The 26,670-nt window shown below is 48.6% G+C and overlaps 1 protein-coding gene across 1 annotated transcript in view; it reads right to left on the bottom strand.

Moving 5' to 3' along the window:
- Positions 1-26,670, bottom strand: part of ZNF592 (zinc finger protein 592) — a 332,527-nt gene that overhangs the window by 128,715 nt on the left and 177,142 nt on the right. Inside the window, exons 5-6 of the mRNA XM_086949655.1 lie at positions 14,193-14,371; positions 2,638-2,814 (exon numbers count right to left, since the gene is read on the bottom strand). Of these exons, the coding sequence (XP_086805781.1) occupies positions 2,638-2,814; positions 14,193-14,371 (356 nt within the window). The remainder of the gene's footprint in view (positions 1-2,637; positions 2,815-14,192; positions 14,372-26,670) is intronic.

Raw genomic sequence — 26,670 nt, 5'->3', positions numbered from 1 at the left:
CGGCTGCGATAGGCGGACGCCGGTGAAGTTGGGACCGGCGTAGATGGAGGCTCCACAGGATTAGCTGAAGGCGCCAGGCGAGGCCGAGTCGGCGCTGGAACGGAGCTAGACGGCATCGGAGAGGACTCCAATTGCACTATTCCCTACAGGGATTGCACCGGCATCAAGTAACACGGCGTTGGGAGCGGCTAACTTCCTGGTGTCATAGGCATAAATGCCATGAATGGAGCCTTTACAAAATGAGGTGGCAAACGTCCAAAGTTGTATGTAAGCGGTCCCATGGGGCTAACAGGCACACCAGCAGGGTTAGTCGTTCTGGCAAACATGCCAAACATCGAAGTCAAGAAATGCGAAGGACCGGTACCTGAAGCCAGAACGGCTAGGTATGGATCTGGTACCGCCTGGTCTGAGACTGTTCGATCGCAACCGGAGCTTAAAGACTGGCTCCGGCTGCGGCACTAGAGACACTAGAGCCGTAGATGGAGTGGCCGGAAGCAAAGGAGTTGCCTCTCTGGATGCCAGAGAGACTCTCGAAGCCGGAGAGTGTGCTGGAGTCACCCGAGGCGAAGCAGAACGTGAGACTTCATCCTTTATGTTTCGTCGGGTACCGGGGACCCCGACTTTGCTGACTGATCCTTAGACGAATGACGTCTGGAACCATGAGGTCACTTCTTCTTGTATTTCCTTGAAGACTTCGAGGTGTGGGGAGTTGGCAACTTGGACCTAGATCTTGTCCTTTTCCGGATCCTTTTCTGATTCTTCGCCCTGGCTATGAACAACTGAGCCTCACTCTCATTCAGGGCCTTTGGATTCAAACACCTGCATGAAGAACACCCCTCGACGTCATGGCCCGACGAGAGGCAGCAAAGACAATCCTCGGGGGGGGGGGGGTCAATAACAGACATATGACCCCAACATTCCCTGCAAGGCTTGAAACCAGACTTCTTCTGAACAGCCATGTCACTTCTTCAATTTCAGGAAGAACCTGCAACAACGAAATTCTCAGAAATGGAGAGCCCTAGAAAAAACTGTTACACATCTATGGCATGGAAAAAAAGGGAACTGACGTCAGCACACCGATGAGGTCATCTTATGGCCCGATGATGTTGCATGCAGAGCTATTCCTTGGTGACGTCGAAGTGGGCGAGCTATGGAGAAAGGTTGCCGTGGAATGCTGCGCAAGGGGTAATACAAAAGGTGAGGAATCTACAGGCAGATGTATCCATCAGAAACACCCAGTTCACAGAGACTTATGGGCCGCTCTATTGGACACTCAAAATTTAGCATCCCTTCCTTAGACATTTGTTTGTCTTCAAGTAGGTGTTTTCCCATGAGGGAGGTTTTGGTTCTAGAGACTGAGGAGCATAGTGCATTAGTCCAAGAGGGTCTAACCTTAAGTCTAAAAACCAAAACCATGATACATCAGTCTGAAAAGATGATAGCCTTTCTCATGGACGAATAAGGGAGTTTTAATGGAGCCAATGTGAAACTATGGCATTTGTCACTGTCTAAAGGTCCTGGATTGGTAGACAAGGCTTGGTGTTTGTGGTTTTGAACAGGTGGGGTGGGGATTAGGGGAAGTCAAATTGCTTACGTATACACACCCATCTTGGAGTATGATAAGAAATAAATGTCAACTTGTTTTAGGTTTTGTGGCCATAATAATATCAAGCTAAAACCATGGGGGCTATTGATTTAGAGTAGTTTATTCAGTATGGAACAGCCAAAATATGAAGATGTTGAGTTACACTTATCATAGAGACAAAATACGAGATACCACGTTAGTTGTAAATGGTGTGCACTAGTCTGACCTCACATATGGGTCACTGAACACCTTTTAGTATGGCATGTCAAAATATTTGGGTCCGCTAATCACATTTAGGTTTAAATTAATGCTAGCTGAAAATTAAGCTTTAGATGCAAATGAACTTTCAGCTGCAAAATTCTCACTGGTGCAGCATAAACAGGTACATGAAAAGACTTTTAGGAGCACATCTGGGCCTCCATTGGAGTGTATTGAGAGATGTCTTCCCCATCAATGCACTATAATACAAAACACTCCTTAGATAGGTATGGTAATACACCTAATAGGAGAGAAATACTCCTCTAGTGCTGATCCAAAATGTGAATAACACTTTATTCATGCACTGACTGAAAGACCCCGAACTAAACAAACCAATTGTATGGCTGAAAGGCCTTCCATGTGTATGTTTTGGATTAACTTGCAATTTTAAAAGTTACTGTTCTTTCTAGGGCATTCATTGCCTGTTTTGTGTGCCAAGGTTCACTGGATACTAAATGAAAATACATATTAGTCACTATAAATGTTTTTAAAAAATACACAAAAACTTGAAAGAAAAACATTTTTTTTCATCAGTTCTACTAACTACACAAAGAAGAGAAATCTTAGGGAAAAACAGTGAAGGGACTTCATGTTAAGTTATAACCTGGGAGACACTGCCTGTTAGGGATCCCAAGCAATTACTGGATTATCAAAAACAAGCAACAAATGTTGATCTAGATATGAATTTATATAAAGGGATCACTTGTAACAGAGCTTAGAAGCATCAACATTTTTGCTTCAGAAACATTTGCGATAATTTCTAAAATCTGATTAACATAAAACACTGTGCTTACTGAGCAGCCTTCTGAGGTAGTGATGGATGCTGAGCCGCCATGTGGGTAGAAATATTTTCTGTTGACTTAAAGGCCATTGGACAAAAAAAACACTTGTGGAAGACTTCGAAATGCTTATCTTGAATATGATCTTTCAGCATCCCCAATGTCATGAAGACAACTCCACAATGGATACACCTGCAAATAACAAATAAGAAACTTAAATGGCTAAATGCCAAAATGAAAATAAAGGTTAACAAGACAGAGATAATCTTTTAAGCCATTTCGTGCGTTAGACTAATTTCCCTGATTCTCAGCACCAAGATAGCAGTACATATCCTGAGATCAGCTCATCAAGCGACAGAGCTTGAAGGTTCACCCAACAATATAATATCTATGATTAGAGTAAGAACACTCCAATTGCAGCTGTGGGACCACTAGACACAGGCATGAATAGATGGAGGAGCATTTGGAGTAGCTGTAACTGGAGCGAAAGGTTACATTAGTATGTGCCAAATGATAAAAGTGACATGAGTGCAGTTCTAGCCTGTCTATTAACCTTATGAAACATAACATGCTGTCAGATAGAAAGTTTCCAGGCTTTTCATCCCACCCGTATTTCTTCTAAAGTCAGGGAACAAATATCACATTTAGACTGCCAATATGTGTTAATACATTTGAATACAATCAAGATATTCGTCAATAATACATAGCATAAGAAACCTTTTTGTTAAAATGGACATGGCCCCACTAGAAGTGAACAGTCTCTTTTTTGAAGCTATAGTGTCCGATTATGGGGCTCTTTTCTCCTTCCTGTGCGAACAATCACCTTTAAGTGTTGAGGCCGATTTAAAGGGCCTGGTGGTCATCAGTGGCCTTTGGTTTGGACTCGTGAGGCTCTTTTTCCTTCCTTTTTTTACCTCCACTGCAGAAATCTTTTGCATCAGGACTTGGATTGTTTCTACTTCGAATCTTCCCTTCCGCGCATGGGCGCTGTGTTGCTACCTGCCCCTTGTGTTCCTTGTGAGTTGGTCTTTTCGGTGTCGACCTTTTCAATGTAGATGGGTTCCTGGATGTTAGAAAATTCGCCCTGTGCTAGTGTGGTACTGTTAGACGGACCGGGAGGGTCGGCCGAGGTTACGGGGAGAGGTCTCCAGGGAGAGCCGTCTCCAACGACTGTACAGATGAATAACTTCCCCCCCACAGACGGACACCACACAAGACTGAAGGTTAACGAGACTTTATATGCAATTCTTAGGTTACGATGATATGGTACAAGGAGGTCTGGACTCAGGGGTCCCCTCGAGCTTAGTCTTTGGTTGAGGAAAAGGGTAGCGGGACAGTCTTTAGTTACCGGTGAGTCAAAAAAATAGCTCTCAATCCTTGAGCTCGGCGTTCTTGATGATCGGGCCGTGGAGGAGCCAAGCAGGTCCCGAGATGGTCGGATGAAAGATGACGGTCCGCGGCGGAGCCTGCAGGTCCCGATGAAGATGACGGTTACAACGGTCCGCGGCCACGCCAGCAGATCCGGACGACGATGAAGGATGAAGGTTACGACGGCTGTGGCAGCGCCAACAGGCAGGACGATGGTGCACAGGACAGAGCTACGGCAGCGCCAGTAGTCCGTCCAGGATGAGTTCCTCTTACGTCTCTCGACTCCAAGATACAACTGCCTTCCTGCTCTGGAGCTGCCCCAGTTATAGGGCTGGCGTGCTTTGATGTCCGGACCCTCGCACTTGGAGGTCGGGGGGTCCGGGATGCGGGATTCCAGACACCCAGCAGGGGGGGTGGAGCCAGCGCCCGGGGAGGCGATGGGCGAGCGGCACTTGGCGGGGGGAGCCATCGACACCTCTTTCTCCCATTGACTTGCCAAGTAGCCCGCTCACCTCCTGGGTGGATGGTGGTGCCGAGATGTCTGAGGCCGAGCCAGGCCCAGGGTCGGGGTCGATCGGGGGCCAGGCGACCTCGTGGTGAAGTGTCCAAGATGGCGGTTCAGGTTGGCCGCGTGGGCCGGCAGTGGATCGGGCCCACGAGGTTTAGCTTGCTTCGCAGGCAGGGGCCCTGAGAGGGCAGCAGATGTACAATGAGGATGCGTGGTACTGTCGTGGCGGCTCTCGGGCCTGGTTGGGCTGGGGGAGAGCGGCCCTTCATGTGGCCTGTCCAACATGCGTCCCCCCCAGCTGAAGGCGGGGAGAGTTACCCATCTTCTTGGGGACTCTCGTCGTCGAGGCGGAAAAACCGGGACAGGCCGTCTGCGTTGGCGTGGTCTGGTCCTGGCCGGTGTTCGACTGTGAAGTCCATACCTTGCAAGGAGATGGACCAGCGCAGCAACTTTGGGTTTTCCCCCCGCATATGCATCAGCCACTGCAGGGGTCGGTGGTCGGTCTGCACCCGGAAGTGGGTGCCAAAAAGGTAGGGCCGGAGCTTTTTGAGGGCCCATACCACTGCGAATGCTTCCCTCTCTATGGTGCTCCAGCGTTGCTCCCGGGGTAGGAGCCTCCGGCTGATGAAGGCCACGGGTTGATCAAGGCCTTCGGTGTTCACTTGGGACAGGACCGCCCCAATGCCCTGGTCGGAGGCGTCCGTCTGGACGAGGAACTCCCGGCTGTAGTCGGGGGCCTGGAGCACAGGAGCGGAACACATGGCGGCCTTCAATTGTTCGAATGCCGTTTGACACTCTGGGGTCCAGTTCACTTTCTTTGGTTGATTCTTTGACGTGAGTTCCGTGAGAGGCCCCACTATGGTTCCATAGTCTTTTACAAACCTTCGGTAATAGCCTGTGAGGCCCAGGAATGCTCGTACCTCGGTTTGGGTGATAGGGGGCTGCCAGTCCTGGATGGCAGCAATTTTTAGCTGTAGAGGGGCCACTAGGCCGCTTCCCACCTGGTGCCCGAGGTAGGTCACAGACCCTTGTCCAATTTGACATTTGCTGGCCTTGATCGTGAGGCCAGCTCGTTGAAGGGCTTGCAGCACTGCTCGGAGGTGGTGGAGGTGTTCGGTCCAGTGGTGGCTGTACACAGCGATGTCGTCTAGGTAGGCGGCGCTGAACCCTTCGAGTCCCGCCAGGACCTTATTGACGAGCCGTTGGAAAGTCGCTGGTGCATTTTTCATGCCGAAAGGCATGACCGTAAAATGATAGTGGCCATCGGGGGTGGAGAAGGCAGAACGTTCCTGTGCTCGGGGTGTGAGGCCGATCTGCCAATACCCTGCTGTCAGGTCGAAGATGCTGAGGTAGCGGGCAGCTCCCATTCGGTCGACCAGTTCATCTGCCCGGGGGATGGGATGTGCGTCCGTCCGGGTGACCTCATTCAGGCCCCGGTAGTCGACACAGAACCGGAGTTCTGGGGTGGTTCCGGGGGCGGCTGCTTTGGGGACCAGCACGACCGGGCTGGCCCATGGACTGTCTGAGGGCTCGATGACCCCGAGCGTGAGCATCTTGGCCACTTCCGCCTGGATGCAGGCCCGTACCCGATCAGGTACGCGGTAGGCCCGGTGGCGGATAGGAGGGCTATCTCCGGTGTCCACATCGTGCACACACCAGGACGTGACACCTGGGGTGAGGGAGAACAGGCTGGCGAACTGTGACAGGAGGGCTTGGCACTCTTGGCGTTGTTCTCTGGTGAGGGTCTCCGAGAGGCGGACCCCATCTACGGAGCCGTCTTGCTCCTGGGTCCGCAGGAGGTCAGGGAGAGGCTCGGAGTCGTCTTCAGCCCCGTTGTCTGTGGCCATCAGTAGGCTGAGTTCGGTTCGTGCAAAGTGAGGTTTCAGCCTGTTGGTGTGGAGGACCCGGAGTGGGTTCCGGGAGGACTCCATATCGATCAGATAGGTGGCAGGACCCTTGCGCTCGATCACCTTGAAGGGCCCCGTCCATTTGTCTTGGAGAGCGCATGGTTCTGTGGGGGACATTACCCATACTTGTTGCCCCGGCTCGAATTCAATGGATGAGGCGTTCTGGTCATACCATTTTTTCATATCCTCTTGACTGGCCTCTAGGTTGGTTTTTGCTAGGTCTCTGAACCGCTGGGACTGGTTGCGGAGGGTGAGGAGGTACCGGAAGACGTCTGGAGGGTTCTTGGCCGGAGGCATCTCCCAGCCTTCTTTGATCAGGCTGAGCGGCCCCCGCACTGGGTGCCCGTATAGCAGTTCAAATGGGCTGAAGCCTAGTGATTTTTGTGGGACCTCCCGGTAGGCGAAGAGGAGGCACGGCAGCAGTACATCCCACTGGCGACGGAGGGGCTCTTCCAATCCCCCGATCATCCCTTTTAGTGTGCGGTTGAACCGCTCAACCAGTCCGTTCCCTTGGGGGTGATAGGGGGTCGTGAATCGGTAGGTGACCCCACACTGTTGCCAGAGTGATTTCATGTATTTAGAAATAAAGTTCGTGCCTCTGTCGCTGACGACTTCTCGGGGGAACCCCACACGGGAGAAGATCCCCATCAGGGCCCGGCCGACCACTGGGGCTGTCACGGTCCGGAGAGGTATAGCCTCAGGGTAGCGGGTGGCGTGGTCCACCAGCACCAGAATAAAGCGATGGCCTTGTTTTGTACGCGGGTCTAGGGGTCCCACAATGTCTATTCCGACCCTCTCAAATGGGGTCGTGACTACTGGAAAGGGTTGCAAGGGGGCCTTTAGTTTGCGGCCGCTCTTCCCACTGGCTTGGCACGTGGGGCAAGATCGGCAATGCTGGTGCACATCGTTTCTCATTTTGGGCCAGAAGAAGTGGGTCACTAGGCGGCTGTAAGTTTTATCTTGTCCGAGGTGCCCTGCCAGGGGGACATCGTGGGCCAAGTTTAACAGGAAGTCTCTGAAACGGAGGGGTACCGCTAGTACTCTGTTGGCCCCCAGCTCGGCGATTCTTTGCTCGCTGTACAGCAGATCATTGTCCCAGTAGACCCAATGAGTTCCGGACGTATCCCCTGCGCTTTGGGCGAGCGCTTGTTGGCGGAGTCCCTCTAGGGAGGGACAGGCCTTCTGCTCCCGGCGAAATTGTTCTTGCGTGGGTCCCCCCTCTTGGGCCCACTGGTCAAGGTTAGCGATGTCGGAAGGTTGAGCAGGTTCGAGGGGGGTGTCATGGTCGGTGGTCTCGGCTGGGGCGACCGGAGGCGGCGGCGCCGGCCATTCTGGTTCTTCTGGGTGAGGGTTGGCCCGGGCGGCCATGGACCGGGTGGTGACGCACGCCCAGTCCGGGACGCCTAACATCCCCAAGTGTTCTTTTCGCTCCACGGCTGCCCACGGGGAGCTCTCCAGGTCATTTCCGAGTAGGCAGTCCACGGGGGAGTCGTCTCGGACCGTCACCTTCAGCATGCCGGAGACCCCTCCCCACTCAAAGGGGACGCAGGCCATCCGACACAGACTTTCCGAGTTGTCGGCTGATCGCACAGGGCAGAGGATGTTCGGTAGATATTGTTCTGGGGTCACCAGGTGACAGCGGACGGCTGTCACACTGGCCCCGGTGTCCCGAAGGGCTTCGGCCCGTCGTCCATTGATGCTTACCCATTGGCTGTACTTCTGGGTGTTAGCGGGTAGGGGGACCCGCGGGACCATGTCTCTTCCCCCTAAGCACGCGAGAGTCATGGCGGCTGGCTCCCACTCTTGATACTCTTGCTGGTCTGTTTCTTGTTCCTCGGGGATCTGTTCTTCCCCTAGTGCCGCGGCGGCCACTTGGCGGGGTTTTGGACTCTGATACTGCGGGCAGCTTGGGTCATTTGCATAGTGGCCGACTCGCTGGCATCGGTGACATGTGACATTGGCTCTGTACCCCGGTCGCGCCGGGGTGCTGCCCCGGTTGGCCGGGGGGGTGGTGCTGGCAGCGGGGGCGGCCGGAGTGTTGTCTCTTCCTCGTCCTTGGCCCCCTCCTCCTCCTCTCGGTCGGTGGTGTCCATTGTTGTTCCTGTTTTGCTCGTAGGACCCATTCCGGCCCACTCTGGTTATCTCCCACCGGTCAGCTTCGGCTGCGAGCTGCCGGGGATCGGTCAACTTGCTGTCGAGGAGGTGTTGGCGTAGTTCGATGAAGCAATTGTTGGACAGATGCTCCCATACCATCAGATTGAACAGCTGCTCGTATGTCGTGACGTTGTTTCCTTTGATCCAGCCTTCGAAAGCTCTGCTAAAGTACGTTACATAGTCCACCCAAGTTGTACCCGGGATGCGTGTGCAGTCTCGGAACCTCTGGCGGTACATCTCGGGCGTGAGACCATAGCGGGTGAGGAGGGCCGCTTTCATATGGTCGTAGGAGGTCATCTGGTGGTCTGGGAGCTGTAACAGGGTATCGCGGCCTTCATTGAGGAATCTGCCCCATAGGCCGGCCCCCCAGTCGTTTCTATCGATCCGGTGCGCAGTCATAGCGATTTCATAGGCCTTAAACCATTGTTGGATGTCGTCCTCTCGGAAATATTCTCGGACCACATCCTTGGGGATGTGTACTTTTTTCTCCGCGGTCCCCGGGGTGTGTGGTCTCTCGGGCACCCCTAACTCTTTATTCTGTTTGCGCAGGTTGATCTCGGCTATGTTCCGTTCGTGCTCGTACGCCAGTTTCTTTTCCTCGAGCTCCCTTTGTCTCTGTTTCTCTTCTCTTTCTTCTCGGAGACGTAGGTGCTCTAAGTTGATTTTTTGTTCGGCCAACTTGAGTTCTATTTCCATCTTGAGTCGGGCCATTTCTAGCTCGTGTAGTCGGATTTTTTCTCTTTCTTGGATCTCGTCTTGCGGGAGACCGGTTCTTTGCCCTTCAGGGGCTGTGGTGGTTTTTTCTGCGGTGCTTTGCTCAGGGGCTTCGGTATCCCCGGTCTCTGCCCAAGATTCTAGGGCATGTTTAAAATCGTCCTTGGTGCTTAGTCCGGTGGTAGCGATACCTAGTTCGATGCAGAACTGCTTTAGTTCACGGTGGCTGTACTCCTCTAGTTTTTCCATTTGGAACTTCTCGGTTGATCCGCTTTCTTTAGTTGTCATTATGGTTCGTTGAGGGGTGAGCTATTTTCTGTACGTTATGCGGTGATTCGAATCGCGCCGCTGGCCACCAATGTTAGACGGACCGGGAGGGTCGGCCGAGGTTACGGGGAGAGGTCTCCAGGGAGAGCCGTCTCCAACGACTGTACAGATGAATAACTTCCCCCCCACAGACGGACACCACACAAGACTGAAGGTTAACGAGACTTTATATGCAATTCTTAGGTTACGATGATATGGTACAAGGAGGTCTGGACTCAGGGGTCCCCTCGAGCTTAGTCTTTGGTTGAGGAAAAGGGTAGCGGGACAGTCTTTAGTTACCGGTGAGTCAAAAAAATAGCTCTCAATCCTTGAGCTCGGCGTTCTTGATGATCGGGCCGTGGAGGAGCCAAGCAGGTCCCGAGATGGTCGGATGAAAGATGACGGTCCGCGGCGGAGCCTGCAGGTCCCGATGAAGATGACGGTTACAACGGTCCGCGGCCACGCCAGCAGATCCGGACGACGATGAAGGATGAAGGTTACGACGGCTGTGGCAGCGCCAACAGGCAGGACGATGGTGCACAGGACAGAGCTACGGCAGCGCCAGTAGTCCGTCCAGGATGAGTTCCTCTTACGTCTCTCGACTCCAAGATACAACTGCCTTCCTGCTCTGGAGCTGCCCCAGTTATAGGGCTGGCGTGCTTTGATGTCCGGACCCTCGCACTTGGAGGTCGGGGGGTCCGGGATGCGGGATTCCAGACACCCAGCAGGGGGGGTGGAGCCAGCGCCCGGGGAGGCGATGGGCGAGCGGCACTTGGCGGGGGGAGCCATCGACACCTCTTTCTCCCATTGACTTGCCAAGTAGCCCGCTCACCTCCTGGGTGGATGGTGGTGCCGAGATGTCTGAGGCCGAGCCAGGCCCAGGGTCGGGGTCGATCGGGGGCCAGGCGACCTCGTGGTGAAGTGTCCAAGATGGCGGTTCAGGTTGGCCGCGTGGGCCGGCAGTGGATCGGGCCCACGAGGTTTAGCTTGCTTCGCAGGCAGGGGCCCTGAGAGGGCAGCAGATGTACAATGAGGATGCGTGGTACTGTCGTGGCGGCTCTCGGGCCTGGTTGGGCTGGGGGAGAGCGGCCCTTCATGTGGCCTGTCCAACAGGTACCCTCTAGGGTCTCCTCATCGCTGGAGAGTTGCTCTATATGGCATGCCTCCTATATTTATGCCATAGCATGGTGTGCCCATCACAGTTTTTCCCTAAATTTGAGGATCTTGAACTGAAACACCACTCAGGCTCTGCAGTCCTCAAATTGAGGGACTCTTGACAGGAAGGGGTTGTAGACTTCTTGGCTGTCTTTCTGTGCAAATTTGTGGTGGAATTTTTTGCAAAAACATAAAGGGGTATGCTCCAAACCACTTCACATTCTCGGACCACACAGCCATTACCCACAGACGTCCTCCAGGAGAAGAACACCATCCAGCGCTTTTTGGTGTCGTCTTTCTGTGTCCGGTTTGTTGTCAATGGTGTTTATACTCTCAATGGTGTTTATACTCCTCTCTGCATATTTTAGGAACAAGCTATCTCACAACGATCACCACAGTGAGGCCTTGTATAGCTGCCCATGAACCTCTGAATCTTGGTACTTTAGCCCATAGGTATAACAGGGAAGCACTTACAAAGGAAACAAGAATGCCAGATTTTCATAAGTTTGTTTGAGCACTGATACCAGGAATATGGGTGTTTGATTTGGAAACATGCTATCATGAACATTTCAGCAGAATTGGCGAACGCCTTCAATGCCACGAGAAATGCCCTTCAGGGGCTGCAGGTAGACACTAACTTGGTAGCAGCCATGACCATCCAGAAAAGATCTGCCTTGCACTTGGAAACGGTGCAGAACAGTAGAGTGAGCGCTATTAAAAAACAACCATTGGCAAAGCCAGAAGTTATCACCTATGTGAGTGCTATTAGTAATGTGTCTTGGTCATGTTGCACATCAGTGTGGCTGCTGTAAAGCATGGCTAAAAGTGAGTGGAGTGGGGTAAGGTAGATTGGAGAATGGTTGATTGGAGTGGGTACATCGGGGTACACTGGGGTGAGGGGACTAGGGTATACTGTGGGTGTAGATTGGCCTGGGGTAGTTAGGGGGTTGATTAGAGTGTGAAAAATTGAGGAAGATAGAGGTGGGGTACATTGGAGCAGATTGGGGTAGACCGGGGTGGGCTAGATTGGGGTAGGTTTGGTGTGGTACACTGGAGTGGTGTAGATTTAAGTGGGATGTTTGAGAAAAATTGGGGTGTTGCAGATTGTGTTGGATTGGATCGGTGTGTGGTAAACTGCAAGTAGATATGAGTGGGTTGGATTTGTAAGGGTCGAGTAAAGTAGACTCAGTGGGGTAGACTGGAGTGGGGGTTCACTGGGTGAGTTAGATTGGAGTGGGATGAATTGGAGTGGGGTAGACAGGAGTGGTTTAGATTGGGTGGTGGCGAATAGAGTGGGGTAGATTGAGATAGCTTGGGTAGATTTAGACTAGGAGGGCAGCAGGCAGGTCAGCATAGCAGCAGTTCAGCAGTGGCAGTTCTTCCGCAGCACAGCAGTCCTTCTCCTTGGCAGACTATCCATAGGTTCGGAAGTACACTTAAGTGGTAGAATCTGCAGTCCTGTTCTTATACCTAGTGGTGCCTTTGAATTAGAGAAAACTTCAAAGAAGGGCCTTTGAAATGTACAGAGTCCTCCCTTCCTGTCCTGGCTCCAGACTTACTACAGGGGGTTAAGCAGTCCTAGGACACATCCTATTTAGGTCTAAGTGTGAGGCTGTTCCCAGCTCCTCCCTCCCATCCTTCCAGGATGACCTATCAAGTCACACCTAAGTTCCCTTTCTGTGTGGCTGTCTAGAGGGAATGCACAAGACATTAATTGGAGTCAGGCTGCAGGCACACATGCCTAAGAGCAGAAAAAGGCAACTTTCTAAAAGTAAGTAATAACGAATGCACACCTTCCCTTCTACTTATTTAATTTTTTGCTGAAACTGCCAAAATAATGAATGCAAAACAGAGCTACGTCGTCATTGTGCGGCTTTCACAAGGTAAATGGACACAATTAGATTCTAGTAAACGAAAAAGGGAGAGTTCACTTTCTACTTTTCACTGTTTAGCATTTCAGCGTTTTGTTAGTGAACTTAAAAGGGGTGTAGTATTATTTGCAAGAATGCTATTCTCGAGTGGCTGGTTAAAGCTGTTTTCTAATTGTTTACAGTGACCCCTGATGAAGAACCTGTAGGTTCTAAATGCATTGAGTTTTAAACAAGTGTTTGCTATGAAATTTGGATGACTGCATGTGCCAGTGTAAAAGCCTGGATTACATTTCAAAAGATGAGAATAAAGCATTCTGGTCTAATTTGATGTCTCCGGAGTGATTCTATAAACAAACGTAGAAAATGGTTAAAAGTGACATTTACAAGTTGGTGTAATTTGGATTACTTGGTTTACTTTGGACAATATGGTTCACAATGGAGAATTTCCTCCTTCCAGCAGTGCAGCAGCAGGGAGTGCTAATTGCCGTACCTTTTTGAGCAACTTTCTAAAAGTGGCATTTTCAAAATTGTAAAAAGAGGTGTTGTCATTAAAATTTCATAGGTACTAAACATGACTGATCTACCTCTTCTCAATTATGAATGACAGCGTATTAAATGTAATAAGGATTTTCCAAAGTTAACCTATGGGTGGGGTAAGCTTCACAGTAATGAAAAACTAATTTGGGAGTTTTTCACTACCAGTAAAACAAAAAAGTACAGTGCCTACCCTTTAATTACACAGCACCCTGCGCCATGAGCTACATAGGGCCTACTGTAGGGGATGACTTCTATGTAATAAAAGAAGAGTTTAAGAGTTGGGAAGGGGTTTTAAATGCCAAGTTGACATGGCAGTGTAAATTGCACACGTGTTTAAAGGGCTACATAAATGGGTGGTTAGCTACAAGCCCACTCGTAGCATTCAATGTATAGGCCCTGGGCACATGTAGTGCACTTTACTAGCGACTTATAGGTATACTAAATATGCCAAACAGGTGTAAACCAATTATACCATGTTTTAGGGAGAGAGCACAAGCACTTTGCACTGGTTAGACGTGGTCAAGTGGACAGAGTCTGAATGACAACAGAAACTAATTCAGCAAAAAGATGAGGAAGGCAAAACATTTGGGGTGGCCCAGCGGAAAGGGCCATTTCCACCACGGGGTAACAGTAACCTGGACTTCCTTACTCAGTGATAGTGCACTGAACTAAGTCCATGCAACTGTCGATTAGGAATCCAGACTGGAGCACTATATCCCAGTTTATACAGCACTCACACTAGAGATAAAAAGAATGGCAGATCCTGGACTGCATCTTAAGACTGTGTTTAAAACAACACTTTCAATGAGAGGAAAGGTGCCCCTCAAGTTTTTTTTATCTGCCAGTCATATAGGTCACTTTAATTTCAAATATGTAAAATAGGTGAGTATGTGATGTTATTCGAACTAATCCCTTCCAATATTATTTTATGTCTGCATCCTGTGCTATTTAACTTAACCCAACGTAAATTACACTAACACATATAAAGCAAACATACAGTACAGTACTGAAAACATTAGAAATACAAGAAAAGATAAGACAAGTACTAACCTGAATCCAACTTTGCGGGAATAATGTAGGCAATTCTCCTTGACATGAGTCTGAAAATATGCTGAACGACACAAAGCACCACATTCGGGACAACAATACGGTGATTTATGAGCATGTATTCTCTGGTGGGCTGTGTAACTGCACTTGTTGGGAAGCATCATTTGACACACTTGACACGTCTGCAGAGGAAAAAGGCCCTAAATAAGCTTTCTTCCTTTTGAACAATAAAAACACTGGAAAAGCAAGGTACTATGTAAGGCTAAAGAAGCAACAACTGTCACATTTGCATAAGTACTTTACCTATAATATTAAAATCACATGGGTTATGATACTCAGTTCCTACTTAAGGGAGAAGCAATACATTATAAAAGTAGATAAATCTCAGTTGTGCTCGTCATCAACCCTTGCTAAAGCAGATTAGTAAGGAAAATGTTACTTACCCAGTAAGCACATGTTTGTGGAATGTAGTGCTGCAGATTCACAAGCTTAGCATAATCCTGCCATCTAGTGGTGGGCTCGGATGTGTGCAAGTTGATTTTCTTCAAAGAAAGTCTTTCGAGTCAGGAGGTAGTGTGACTCCTCCCTGTTGCTGGTAATGCACATGGTCATCAACTATATTATGAGATTATTTACTCACATAGTGGGTGAGGATGAAACAGGAAGCGAAGCATAGAGTATGGAGATGCCCATGTGAAAGGAGTTTGTTAGAAATAGGGGATGTAACTGTAACAAGAACAGGTCTTCAGGGAGTAGGGTGGGCGCATGTGAATATACAGAACAACATGCCATGAACGGATGCTTACTGGGTAACATTTTTATTTAAGACATGAGAGGCTGTAGATGCACATGCTCAGCATGGACTTCTAAAGTAATTCTCCTTCATAAGTTTTGACTAGCCTGTAGGAGTTACAGCTGTTTGAAATAGTGTGCATATAACTGCTTGGCCCACGTTGGCTTACTGACAGGCCAGCGCATCTACACAGTAATGTTTCGAAAGATTTATGGTATGTAGACCATGTAGCTACTTTACATATGTCAGCCATAGGTATATTTCCTAGTTAGGCCACTGAACTCCTTGTTTAAGAGTGGAGTGAGCTGTAGGAAGAACAGGTAAAGTTGTTTTAGCTTCACCATAGCTTGTTTGAATGCTCTCAACAATCCATCATGCAATGCCTGCTTTAGAAATGGCTCTTTCTTGGTGAGATTTTGAGAAAACAACAAATAGTTGTTGTGCCTTCCTAAATGATTTAGTCAATGTAAGACATAAAAGCTTGTTTTACATCAAATGTGTGTGAAGCCCTTTCTGCAACTGACTCAGGGTGGGGGAAAAAGACTGGAAGTTCAATAGACTGATTCAAGCTGGAATTGTGAGACCACTATTGGAAGAAATTTGGGGTTGGGGAGCAGTACAACCCTGTCCCTATGTATTTGGAAGACAGGTTCTTCTAAGGTTAGTGACTGAAGCTCACTGACACATCTAAGCGTAGTGATCGTAACCAGGAATGTTCCCTTTCAGGATGAAAACTGGAGGGGGCAGGAGAGGAGTGGCTCAAATGCAGGGCCCATTAACCATGTTAATGCAATGTTGAGGTTCCATGTTCAAGCTGGGTGGCACCCTAGGAGGAAGGACTAGTGTAAGACCTTCCAGGAAGGATTTGATGATTAAAATTCTGAATAGGGAAGTGTGTTGTGTATTTTGTAGGTATGTGGCTATCGCAGCGAGGTGCAGTCTTATAGAAGTAAAGGATAAACCGGAGGGTGCAAATGAAATAAGTAGCAGACTATGTCTTGTACCTTGGCTGCTAAGGTATCAATGTGTTTGGAATGACAATAGTGAACACATTTTTGTAGTGTAACAGGCCCAGGTGGTGGGCTTGCATGCCTCTTGAAGAATGTCCATATACTATTGTGAGAGATTGAGGTAACTAGATTCTAGGACTTCAGGAGCCAGATCCTTGATTGTCTGATTCCTCCATGGTTCAGTGTGAGAGGGTCCTGTCTGGTCGGAAGTGCTTCATGGGGACCTACTAACAGTTCGAGGAGTGTGGTGAACCATGGCTGTCATGCCCATGTGGGAGCTACCAGGATGACAGTGAGAGATGTCTGACGTAGTTGGTGAACCACAAATGGAAGGAATGGTAGAGGTGGAAAAGCATAAGCAAATATCCCTGGCCAACTCATCCATAGTGCGTTACCCTTGGACTGTGGGTGTGGAAACCTGGAAGAGTACTTTGGGCATGTGGCATTTTCTGCTTTAGTGATAAGGTCTATTTTTGGTTGTCCAAATGCTGGAAATATTGGAGAAGGACTTGTGGTAGAGTTTCCACTCCCTGACTTGATGATGCCTCCCGCTGAGGGGATCTGTAAAGCAGTTGTCCATTCCCGGTAAGGTACTTTGCTAATTGGTGAATGTTGTATCGGAGAGCCCATCTCCAAATGGTAAAAAGAAAGCTGAGAGATCTCCGTGACCCTAGCTTTTGGAGATAATACATGGCTGTCATGTTGTCTGTCTTGAGGAGGACTACCTTGCCAATTAGGTGAGGAAGGAAGGCTTTAAGCACTAGGTAAACCGGTAGTACGTCTATGTGATTTATGAGGCTAGGTCTCTGATTGGGTGTTTAGTGATCCTGGACAATGAGATCTTGGGAATGAACTCCCCAGTTCGTAAGGACCCGTCCGTTGCTATGGTTCCCTTTGGAATTGGGTGTAAGAAAGGCCATTATTTTAAGAGGTTGTTGGTGATCCACCATTGCAGAGAGTGGCAAGCTTGACGGTCGACCAACAGTAGTCTTCCCACTTTCTCTGCACTTCAGTCAATTGGTGTGCTAAGCACTCCTGCAGCTGACACATATTTAGTCTGGCAGTAGGTACTATGGCTATGTATGAAGTCATCATACCGAGAAGAGGCAGGACTGTCCTCACTGTTGACATGGTTGAAATTGGTAAATGAGTGCCTGGAATGATTGTATTCTGGCAGTATTCAGGTAAGCTATTCCAAGTTTGGAGTACAGTACTGCTTCTAGGTGAAGTTTGATTTGAAGGGTTGGAGGTGGGATTTTAAGGTATTGAGAGTAAACCCTAGTATATGCTGACCTGGGTGTGCTAGTGACAATTTAAGAGGAGTAGTGCTTTTGAGAAGCCAATCGTCCAAATATGGAAAGACATGTATGCTTTGTCTGAACAGATAAGCAGCCGTGACGCTAGACATTTGTGAAGATTCTAGGCCCGGTAGTGACCCAGAGAGGGAGTACATTGATCTGACAGGTGTTTTGTGATGGGGGTAATGAGTTGCCAAGTCAAAGTTTGCTGGTTGTGGCAAATGGTTTGGTAAATCTGCCTTTGCATCTGAAGTGGTTACCGCTATATGAGCCTCAGTAGTATCCTCCAGGCAAGGTCATTTGAGCTTGTGGCCACTGGCATGAGGTGAAGATTTCAGGAGAGGTGTTATAAAAACCTCCTCAGTACAACGAGTGTTGCAGTGATTCTTCACAAACACAGAACTATGCGCAGGATTATAGGACCTTGGTGTATAGGGACTGAGTCTTCCTACGACCTTAGTACCCACGAGCCCAAGACCGACTAGCTATAGTTACTCATTTGCTCTCCTCACTCACAGAGAAACAAAAGATTAGACACCCCAGAACACAACACTCCCAGATTTCTCAGGAATTGCGGTAGCAAGATACACCCTTTTGTTCGCATTCTTATACGTGTCCACAATAAGATCTGACGGACTCAAAACAGTTTAAAATAGTTATTTTAACTAATGTGTCCTAACATGCAATATACTTGCCACAACACGCAGGAAAATGCATAGTACCAATACAGTCAGCATAGCAGCTAGTCCATAAATCTTGAAGGGAGCTGTCATCATGAATAGACAATAGAGCCTAACCTCCCTCCCGTTGCTACAAAGCAGTTTGTCAGCAGACCCCCATACATTAGCCTCTAGATGGTAGATCTACATCCTAGGTGCTGTCTCGCTCTTCTCCCTGGAAAGGTGCCTCTCCAAGTGTGTGCTACCTATTTGTGTATTCTACTAAGACCAAAGTACGTTGTCCAAACAACAGCTGCATCAGTACGTTTTATCTAAGGGATAAGGCCAGGCCAGAAAAAAATTAAAAGGGGCATTGTAGTTCGACCTTGCTCACAGTGTTCAGTCAAAATCCCAGGAACTTGCAGAAAGTGAAACAGCGATGAGTTCTCATGTGAAAACAGCCAAAGAAATAATTGCAAAAATAAAGTTGTGTAGTAACGTGCGCAGAGCAGCAGGCAAGCTGCAGCCTGCACATGCTAAATTAGAGAAAACGAAACGGTTACTTAGTAGTAGGAGTAGTTTTGCAGCTTGATGAGTTTTCTGGATTCACATGCTGTCCATTATTCAGCCATATAGTGGTTGGTCGGAATTGTTCTTGTTTGTTTTTTTCCCCTCTTATTTTGGGTGTCGTCGACCACCATTTGGTGCCAGGGACGTCCCTTCTGTGACGTCAGACGGCGCTCTCGAGGTCGTTGTGCGTGGTCACTATCTTGGGATACTTTTTTCTTTGTGTTTTTAGTCTATAGTCCTTTAGATGGTTTTATATTTGGTTCTTATAACTTTCTTCCCCACCTGTTAGTATTCCTTATATGGGAGGCCAGGTGGGTCACATTTGAATCCAGAAACCTCATCAAGCTGCAAAACTACTCCTACTGGTAACCATTTAGTTCCATTTCTGGATTCACATGCTGTGCATCAGATTAATCGGTTTCTCCCCTGTTGGGAGTGCTGTGATAAGAGGAAGACTTTGCAAACAGTTGTTGAAGTACTTTCTGTCCTATTTGAGTTTCCTTAGTCATTTGTATGTCCACACAGTAATGTTTGGTGAAAGTGTGTGGTGATGCCCATGTGGCTGCTGCACATATTGTGGCAATGGGTACATTGGCCATAAATGCCAGGGTTGCTCCCTTTTTTAGGTCTCGCCTAGCGAACGCAGCGCATGCGTTGCTACGCCTTGGCGAGCCTCTATTGTTATGGTTTTCCTAGCGAACGGAGAAAAACCCAAAACTCAACTCAAAAGCCTTCTCTGCGTCAAGCAGGATCATGGCCATCTCCCCTCCCGCAGCAGCCTGAGCATCAAACAAGGATATTGCCCTACATGTGTGGTCAGTTGTACCCCGGCCGGGGACAAACCCCTGCCCAACCTCTTTGCCAGAATTTTTTAGTAGAGCTTTGTATCAGAATGTATCAATGATATGGGGCGATAGGATCCTGCCATTTCCACTTGTTTCCCCTTTTTATGAAAAATTGCAATGTTTGTCTCTTTCCAAGAAACAGGTGTTAATCCCGAACACATGACCCCGTTAAACAGATCCACCAAGAGCGGGGTAATTTCAGCTTCTATAGTTTTGTATACTTTGAGAGGAATCCCATCGGGACCTGATGCCTTCCCCGAAGCTAGTTCCCTCAATGCTGATGTTACTTCCGCTAGTGTAATTTCCTCATCGAGTTTTTTTTTTAGCTGACTCCTCTAGTAGGGGCCCACGATCTCGTAGTCCTTCCCCAGGTTTTTTACTAGGTTCTTCCTGCTCATAAAGCTGCTGATAGAATTTTTCGAATACTCTTAAAATATCCTTACTTTCTGTAAACCTGACCTCATCCTCTTCGATACAAACAATGGTATTCCTCGCTTTTACCTGTCTTAACCTGAGAGCAAGCGCTCTCTCTGCCTGCTCCCCGGTCTCATATCCTTTAACCCTATTCGACTGGTATTCTCCTATGGCTTTTATAGTTACCTCTTTCTGGAGTGCAGCTTTAATTACCAGTAGCGCTTCCTGACTTACAGCAATATTTGCCCCTATTGCTATATCTTTAACATATTGCTCTTCTGCTTTTACTAATTCTGTCATTAAAACCTCGATCTTACTCCTATCTTCCCTCCTCAATCTTGCTGAACAACTGATGGATGGTTTCGCCCCTCAGCGCCGCCTTAAAGGCTTCCCAAACCATATTTCTAGAGGTGCTATACCTGTTAGCTGCAAACAATTGTGTCACCCATTTTTTCAGATGATCTGTGAATCTTTTGTCGCTGAGTAGCTTTTTCTCGAAGGACCAGGAATTCATTTTTCTTTTCCTCTGACCTAAATTGTACGTTAAAATTAGGGGATTATGGTCAGAGACCACTTTAGGAAGGTTAGTGATGTCTACTTTGGGTAATTCAGAGGATGAGATAAGGAAATAATCCAGCTTCGTATATCTTTGTGCTGGGTAAGAAAAATATGTAAATCCATAATCCAGAGGATATTTTGACCCCCAAACATCATGCATCCCATGGGAACCTAATAATGATTGAATAGATTGAAAACCCTTGGGTTTACGGCCCACATATGGTGCAGAGCCGGCCCAATCTGCCGAGATATTAAGCTCCCCAGCTATTATCAATGGGGTAGACCACCCCACAAGTTCAGTTTCTAGAAAATCAAATATTTTGGGCTCATCCTGATTTGAACCATACGTTAAACATAGCGTAAAGCCCAGATCTAATTCAGCAACTGCCCATCTCCCATTACTGTCTGCTTTCACTTTTTTTTACTTTACCTAGGGAGCCACGAATTAATATAGCTACACCCCGAATTGTGAACGTCTGTGTAGCACAAACAGCTAATTCAAAGCCACTCAGACGAAGTTGGTTACGTTTGGACCATGGGAGATGGGTCTCTTGTATACAGACGATATCTATTCTTTCATGCCTTACTAAGAATGCCAGTCTCTGCCTCTTCCTCCAATCATTCAAGCCTCCCGCGTTAATAGTACATATTCTAATGCTTGCCATTTAATTGTATTTGTATCTCAACACTTAAATCCTTTACCATGTAATTGTCCTTCTGATCATATCTTTGTCCTGAATTGTACCACCTCCCTTTTTCCATCCATTCACCCCCCGGACCCAACCCTTGTCCCACCCTCCTCCCCTTCTGCCTTCAACCCCCTCCCACCCACCCTCCCACCCCCCCCTGCTCTCCCCTCTTCGTGAGGCACACAGACCTTGTCTGTGTTGGTGATGGAATGCAGTGATTACAGTGAGGACGCTTATCATCCAATACAATTATCTACCAAAATTGTGGAGCCCAAAACAAATCTACTCAACTCCTAAACCGTTGACAATTGAAAGATCCGAAATAAGAAAGAAAAAAAGAAATAGCACAAAATATCCAGCGTTTCTTAGGTCTACGCTGCGGCCGCTTAATTCAACTTGCACCTGTCATATAAATCAGACATTAGCAATCAATAATCACAATGAATCCAAATATTCTTGCACCTTAATCTCTGAGGAAAAGAATAGAGTCTTGCCCTTGTTTATAATCTTTAGCTGTGCAGGGTTTAGCAGAAAGGCCTGCAAGTTCTTATCCTGACAGGGCTTGATCATCTCTCTCAGCCGCCATCGCCTCTCTACCGTAGTGTGGCAGAAATCTGGCCTAACAAAGAAAGATATTCCTTCGACATTTCTTTTCGCGGTTGGTTTTGCCAGGTCTGATATAGCTTGCCGTAGGATAAAGTTTCCAATATGGATCAGTACCGCTCTTGGGTAGGCCCCCTCCTTAGTATTCCGTTTCAGGGTAAAAGGGATACGGTGAACTCTTTGAACTTCAGTGGACCAATTCCATCCATTAAGCTCGGGGAATGCCTGTGTAAATAGCTTGTTTATATATGCTTTAATGTCAGACCCTTCATTTCCCTCTGGAATTCCCAACACGCGCAGGTTGTTCCTGCGAAGTCTATTTTCCATTTCTTCCAGTTTCCAATGGATATCAGTCATCTGAACATCATATGAGCCAACTTTAGAGACCGCAGCTGCCACCTCAGTCTCAGTAGAAACAATCCTGTCTTCTAAATTTGCCACTCTATCGCCTGTAGTTGCACAAACTTTAGATAATTTTCTAACTACCCCCTGCATTTTCTTCATTGCGGTATGGGCTTTCTGGTTATCCCTACGAGTTTCCTCCCTATGAGCGATAATCTCTTGATGTATTCTCTCTAAGAGTGACATCTGGGCGGACTCCAGGGCAAAACCATCCAGTAGAGAACTATCCATGGGCTGATCCCAGCTTGGCTCATGTTTATTAATAGCACCTGAAATCTTTACAGCTGTTGCTGGTTGCTCTAATTCTGGGTCGCTTTCAGAGTCTATATTGGAAGAGCCAACTTCTTCATCCTCAGACCATTCTTGGCCATCGGACGCGGAGTAAAAAGCCTCACTTGGGGCACTCTCCTTCACGACCCCATTTTGACCTCCACCCGACAAGGCGTCTGCATCACATAATACATCTATGGCAGAAGTTACCAGGTTTGCTGGTTCATTTGTAGCACCCAGATTTTTTTCTGATTCCGATAAGGTTAAACTTAATGTCTTACTTTGGAGTTGCTCAATATCAGCCTGCTGTGCCTCTTTTGTACTTAAAGCTGTGTAGTCAACCACATTCGTATTTACCCTGTCCGCCGCTGTTTGCATCTCTCCCTCCTTTGCTTTAATTTCAAGTTCTGGGAGGTCTTTAGTGGGGGTAGTATCCCCATTAGAGACAATACAATCCTGGGAGCACACTGTCACATCCTCACTAACATCTTTCATTTCGATATTCATCCTTCCCAGGCTCTGCATCCCCCTTTACAGCCTTAGCAGCCTCCGCCGCTCCCTTCTCCTTACCAGCTTTTGCAAAAAGTTCTGCAATTGATGTTGTCGCTAGCCGTGTTCGTACCCCCGCTGGCTGCTGCTGCGTTTGTAGCTGCTTCCTCTTACTACGCTCTTTAACATGGGGTGTATGAGACTCTGCAAACTCAGCAAACTCCTCCTCCCTCTGTGTTTTATCTTTATCTTTCTGTTTCTTCCTAGCGCCGAGGGATTTTTCCGCAGGATTCAATTTGGTGGCCATATCATTGTGACAGTTACGCTTCCTCCCCAGTACTTTCGAGACGTCGTCTCTCCTCGCCTGTTTCAGGTTACCGCTGCTCCCAGTGTCAGCAGCGTTCGTAGCGGTGCTGGCGTCCCTCAGCTGAGGGCGCTTACAGCTCTTCCCCTTACTCCGCCTCCCAGGGGTATCGAACCGCTTCCAACCCAGAAGTGCAACGGAGAGGATATTTAGCAGGTTCCGTAGGTCCATCAAAATCTGTTTTGCAGACCCACGGCAGGCACGGCAGGCAAGCACAGACTGCATCGGCTTCAATCTCCCTCCGTAGTGAACACTTTAAATTCCAGGCAGCAACCCAGGGTACGGCCATCAAGCCGCCATCATCACAGCAGCGAAGACGATTTCTTCGCTTTACTTTCGCTTCTTCATTCAAGGTACAGTAGTAAGCGGCAGCTTAAGCGGCGAGTCCCGCAGCATCTCAGATCTTTCAGAGCTCCGTTCTAGAGCGTCCTCACAGCAACGCTGCTCCGGCCACTAGTGAGCGGCCGCCATCTTGCCTCCACCGCGGGTACAGCGTTTCTTATGCAGAGGTGGGAGTGGCGATGTCCTCAGGAAGAGTACAGAAGCCCACTCACTCTAGATGTGTCACTGGAGGTACTCTCCCCCAGAGGTGTGCATGGGATGTCTTCTCCTCACACGGTAATTAGTGAGGTGTCATTTCTCCAAACAGAGCGTGCAGCACTTCAAGAGCGAGCTCTGGGGTTGCACGTCTCCCCAGTGACGTGGGCCTCCTCCCACCATCCGATTTGTATGGGGGCATACTACACCCTTTGCCAGGGACGTGTGAAGGGGCTCTTGCCTTCCGAGATGTGAATTGGGGCTCACTTTCTTCCTGTGGTGCCTTAAGGGGCGCAACGGTAAAGTCTCTTTCCTCCTACAGTGGGTAGAAATCTGCCATCTGCAAGTATGATCGGGGATGATGGTTGCTTGTGAAGCATTCTTTCTCCAATCCCCACCAGGAGCCTTACCTTGCCAAGACAGTTGACCTTCCCAGTTGGGTAGACTATCTTGCCGCAGCTAGCACAGCTGGGGTTCATGGTGGGGTCGCTACCTCGCTCGCTCTTCTATACCGCACTTCGCACACGGGGCGTGCGCCGCTGCCTCTCCTCACGTACACACGGAGCGCGCGTGATCTCCTGCCGCCGCCTGCTCTTCCTACTGCTGCCAAACTGCTACCAACCGCCACAAGCCGCTAGCGCGCTCACAACTGGAAGGTGAGGGAGGGGCCGAGAAGTCAGAGAGCGCGTGATCGCGTGCGCGTACCCCACATGATGATGTCTTCTCCTCACACGGTAATTAGTGAGGTGTCATTTCTCCAAACAGAGCGTGCAGCACTTTAAGAGCGAGCTCTGAGGTTGCACGTCTGCCCAGTGACGTGGGCCTCCTCCCACCATCCGATTTGTATGGGGGCATACTACACCCTTCGCCAGGGACATGTGAAGGGGCTCTTCCCTTCCCTACTTGATGTGAATTGGGGCTCACTTTCTTCCTGTGGTGCCTTAAGGGGCGCAACGGTAAAGTATCTTTCCTCCTACAGTGGGTAGGAATCTGCCATCTGCAAGTATGATCGGGGATGATGGTTGCTCGTGAAGCATTCTTTCTCCAATCCCCACCAGGAGCCTTACCTTGCCAAGACAGTTGACCTTCTCAGTTGGGTAGACGCAGCTCACACAGCTGGGGTTCATCGTGGGGTCGCTACCTCGCTAGCTCTTCTACACCGCACTTCGCACACGGGGCGTGTGCCGCTGCCTTTCCTCACGTACACACGGAGCGCGCGTGACTTCCTGCTGCCGCCTGCTCTTCCTACTGCTGCCAAACTGCTGCCAACCACCACAGGCCGCTAGCGCGCTCACAACTGGAAGGTGAGGGAGGGGCTGAGAAGTCAGAGAACGCGTGATCGCGTGCGCGTACCCCACATGACGAAGTGATAAGCGCGCTCCCGCCCGGACACGTAGATGGAAACAAAAAAAGTACTAAACGTACGTATTCTCCAACACCGTTATCACGGTAGACCAAGAAAATTGCTTACAAGGTAAACAGAATCATGAGCTAAAACACATTTTTATTTTCGTATACATTTTTATGACACTACGTTTTAAAGTGGCGAAACTAATGGAAACTATAAAAATACTAAACACTGGTGTGGAAAAGGCATGGCAAAAATATACGACAGGGGCAAAGGCATACACAACACGCCAAAGCAGTTATTTCCACGGAGGCACGTTAATCGAAATAGCATACATGGCGGTAGTAAGACAGGCGCCGCACGCTGTTTGTGTTAACTGTGGGAACAGGTACGAACCTGTAGTTACGTTTCAGGAGGCATTACACGGCCATGAACCGCGGACCACACCATGAACATCACCATGTTTCTCTGAGGTCCAGCAGAAATGGATCGGAGAAACACCCCGTCATTTTCAGACTGGGGGGGGCGCGTTTTTATTTCTCTCCTCTTCCCAATGGCTGGAATGTAAAATTCCAGCCAATGGGAAGAGGAGAGAAAGAAACTAAAAAACACGCCCCTTAATCTGAAAAAGACGGGGCTTAAATTAAAGAACAAACCTCTTCTCCAATGGCTGGTCAGCATTTAGGAGGCCAGCTAATGGAGAAGAGGGGCGGGTTCCAGCCCCACTCTGGAAAACATAAGATCTCGCCAGCGAGACTGCGCAAGCGCAGCCTTCGCTAGCCGAGACCTAAAAATGCACAATGTCGCAGGACGTACCATTAGAAAATACTAAAAGCAGTCTGCATCTTAGTTATCTATCACTGAGAATGTAAATATACATGGTAAACAAACACATCTGAACTATATAAGCAAATGGGGGCTATGACAAGCTTTTAAAACGAGTAGCCTTGCCTTTCTAATTATTAGTTCCCAGCGCTAATTGCTCGGGCTGTGCACTCAAGTGGTCGCCAGCTGTGCTGGTTTCCACTGAAGAAATGGTTCTAAGGAGCCACTGCCGACGAGGAGGGAGTGGGAAAAGGGAGAGGGTAGGGATGGGGATTCACGTGCGCGCTGTAAGGCTTAATGAGCCATTACAGCAAACCTGATGGCAGCTGTGCACAGCGCACACGCTTGTGCGCGTAATAGCAAGCTGGTGGCCGGCAAAAGCCTGTGGGTAGCACTTTTTAAACCAGCTCCTAAATTTCTTACCAGAGCAGCGCATGCGCCAGCTCTAGCAAGACCTAAAACTCAGAGGTAAGCAGCGGCAAAGCTTCTCAGTGGTATCCAAATTAGAAGATTAGTGGATCAAAACAAACAAACTAATAAGATATCAAAGATAAAAAATAGCCAATTGGGCACCCAAAAATATATTCATTCACAACTATTCTTCAGTGGCCGAAATGTCGCGAAATAGCGGAATGCCATAAACTCCAGTATCTTGTCTAAACCTTCCATAGTAAAAAGGTATGCCACCCAACGAGCTCATATACAGAGTGCGTTATCAACATATCAGGGCAATCTGCATTTACTTAGATGAAACTCCGATCCAAGAGGCGCTGTGCCAGAGCACAGGTACTCAAGCCTGCCATTTGT

Source organism: Lissotriton vulgaris, unplaced genomic scaffold, assembly GCF_964263255.1.
Source record: "Lissotriton vulgaris unplaced genomic scaffold, aLisVul1.2 SCAFFOLD_527, whole genome shotgun sequence".
NCBI classification, from domain to species: Eukaryota; Metazoa; Chordata; class Amphibia; order Caudata; family Salamandridae; genus Lissotriton; species Lissotriton vulgaris.
The sequence above is the reverse complement of the archived record's forward strand: the minus strand, read 5'-3'. Positions and strand labels throughout refer to the sequence as shown.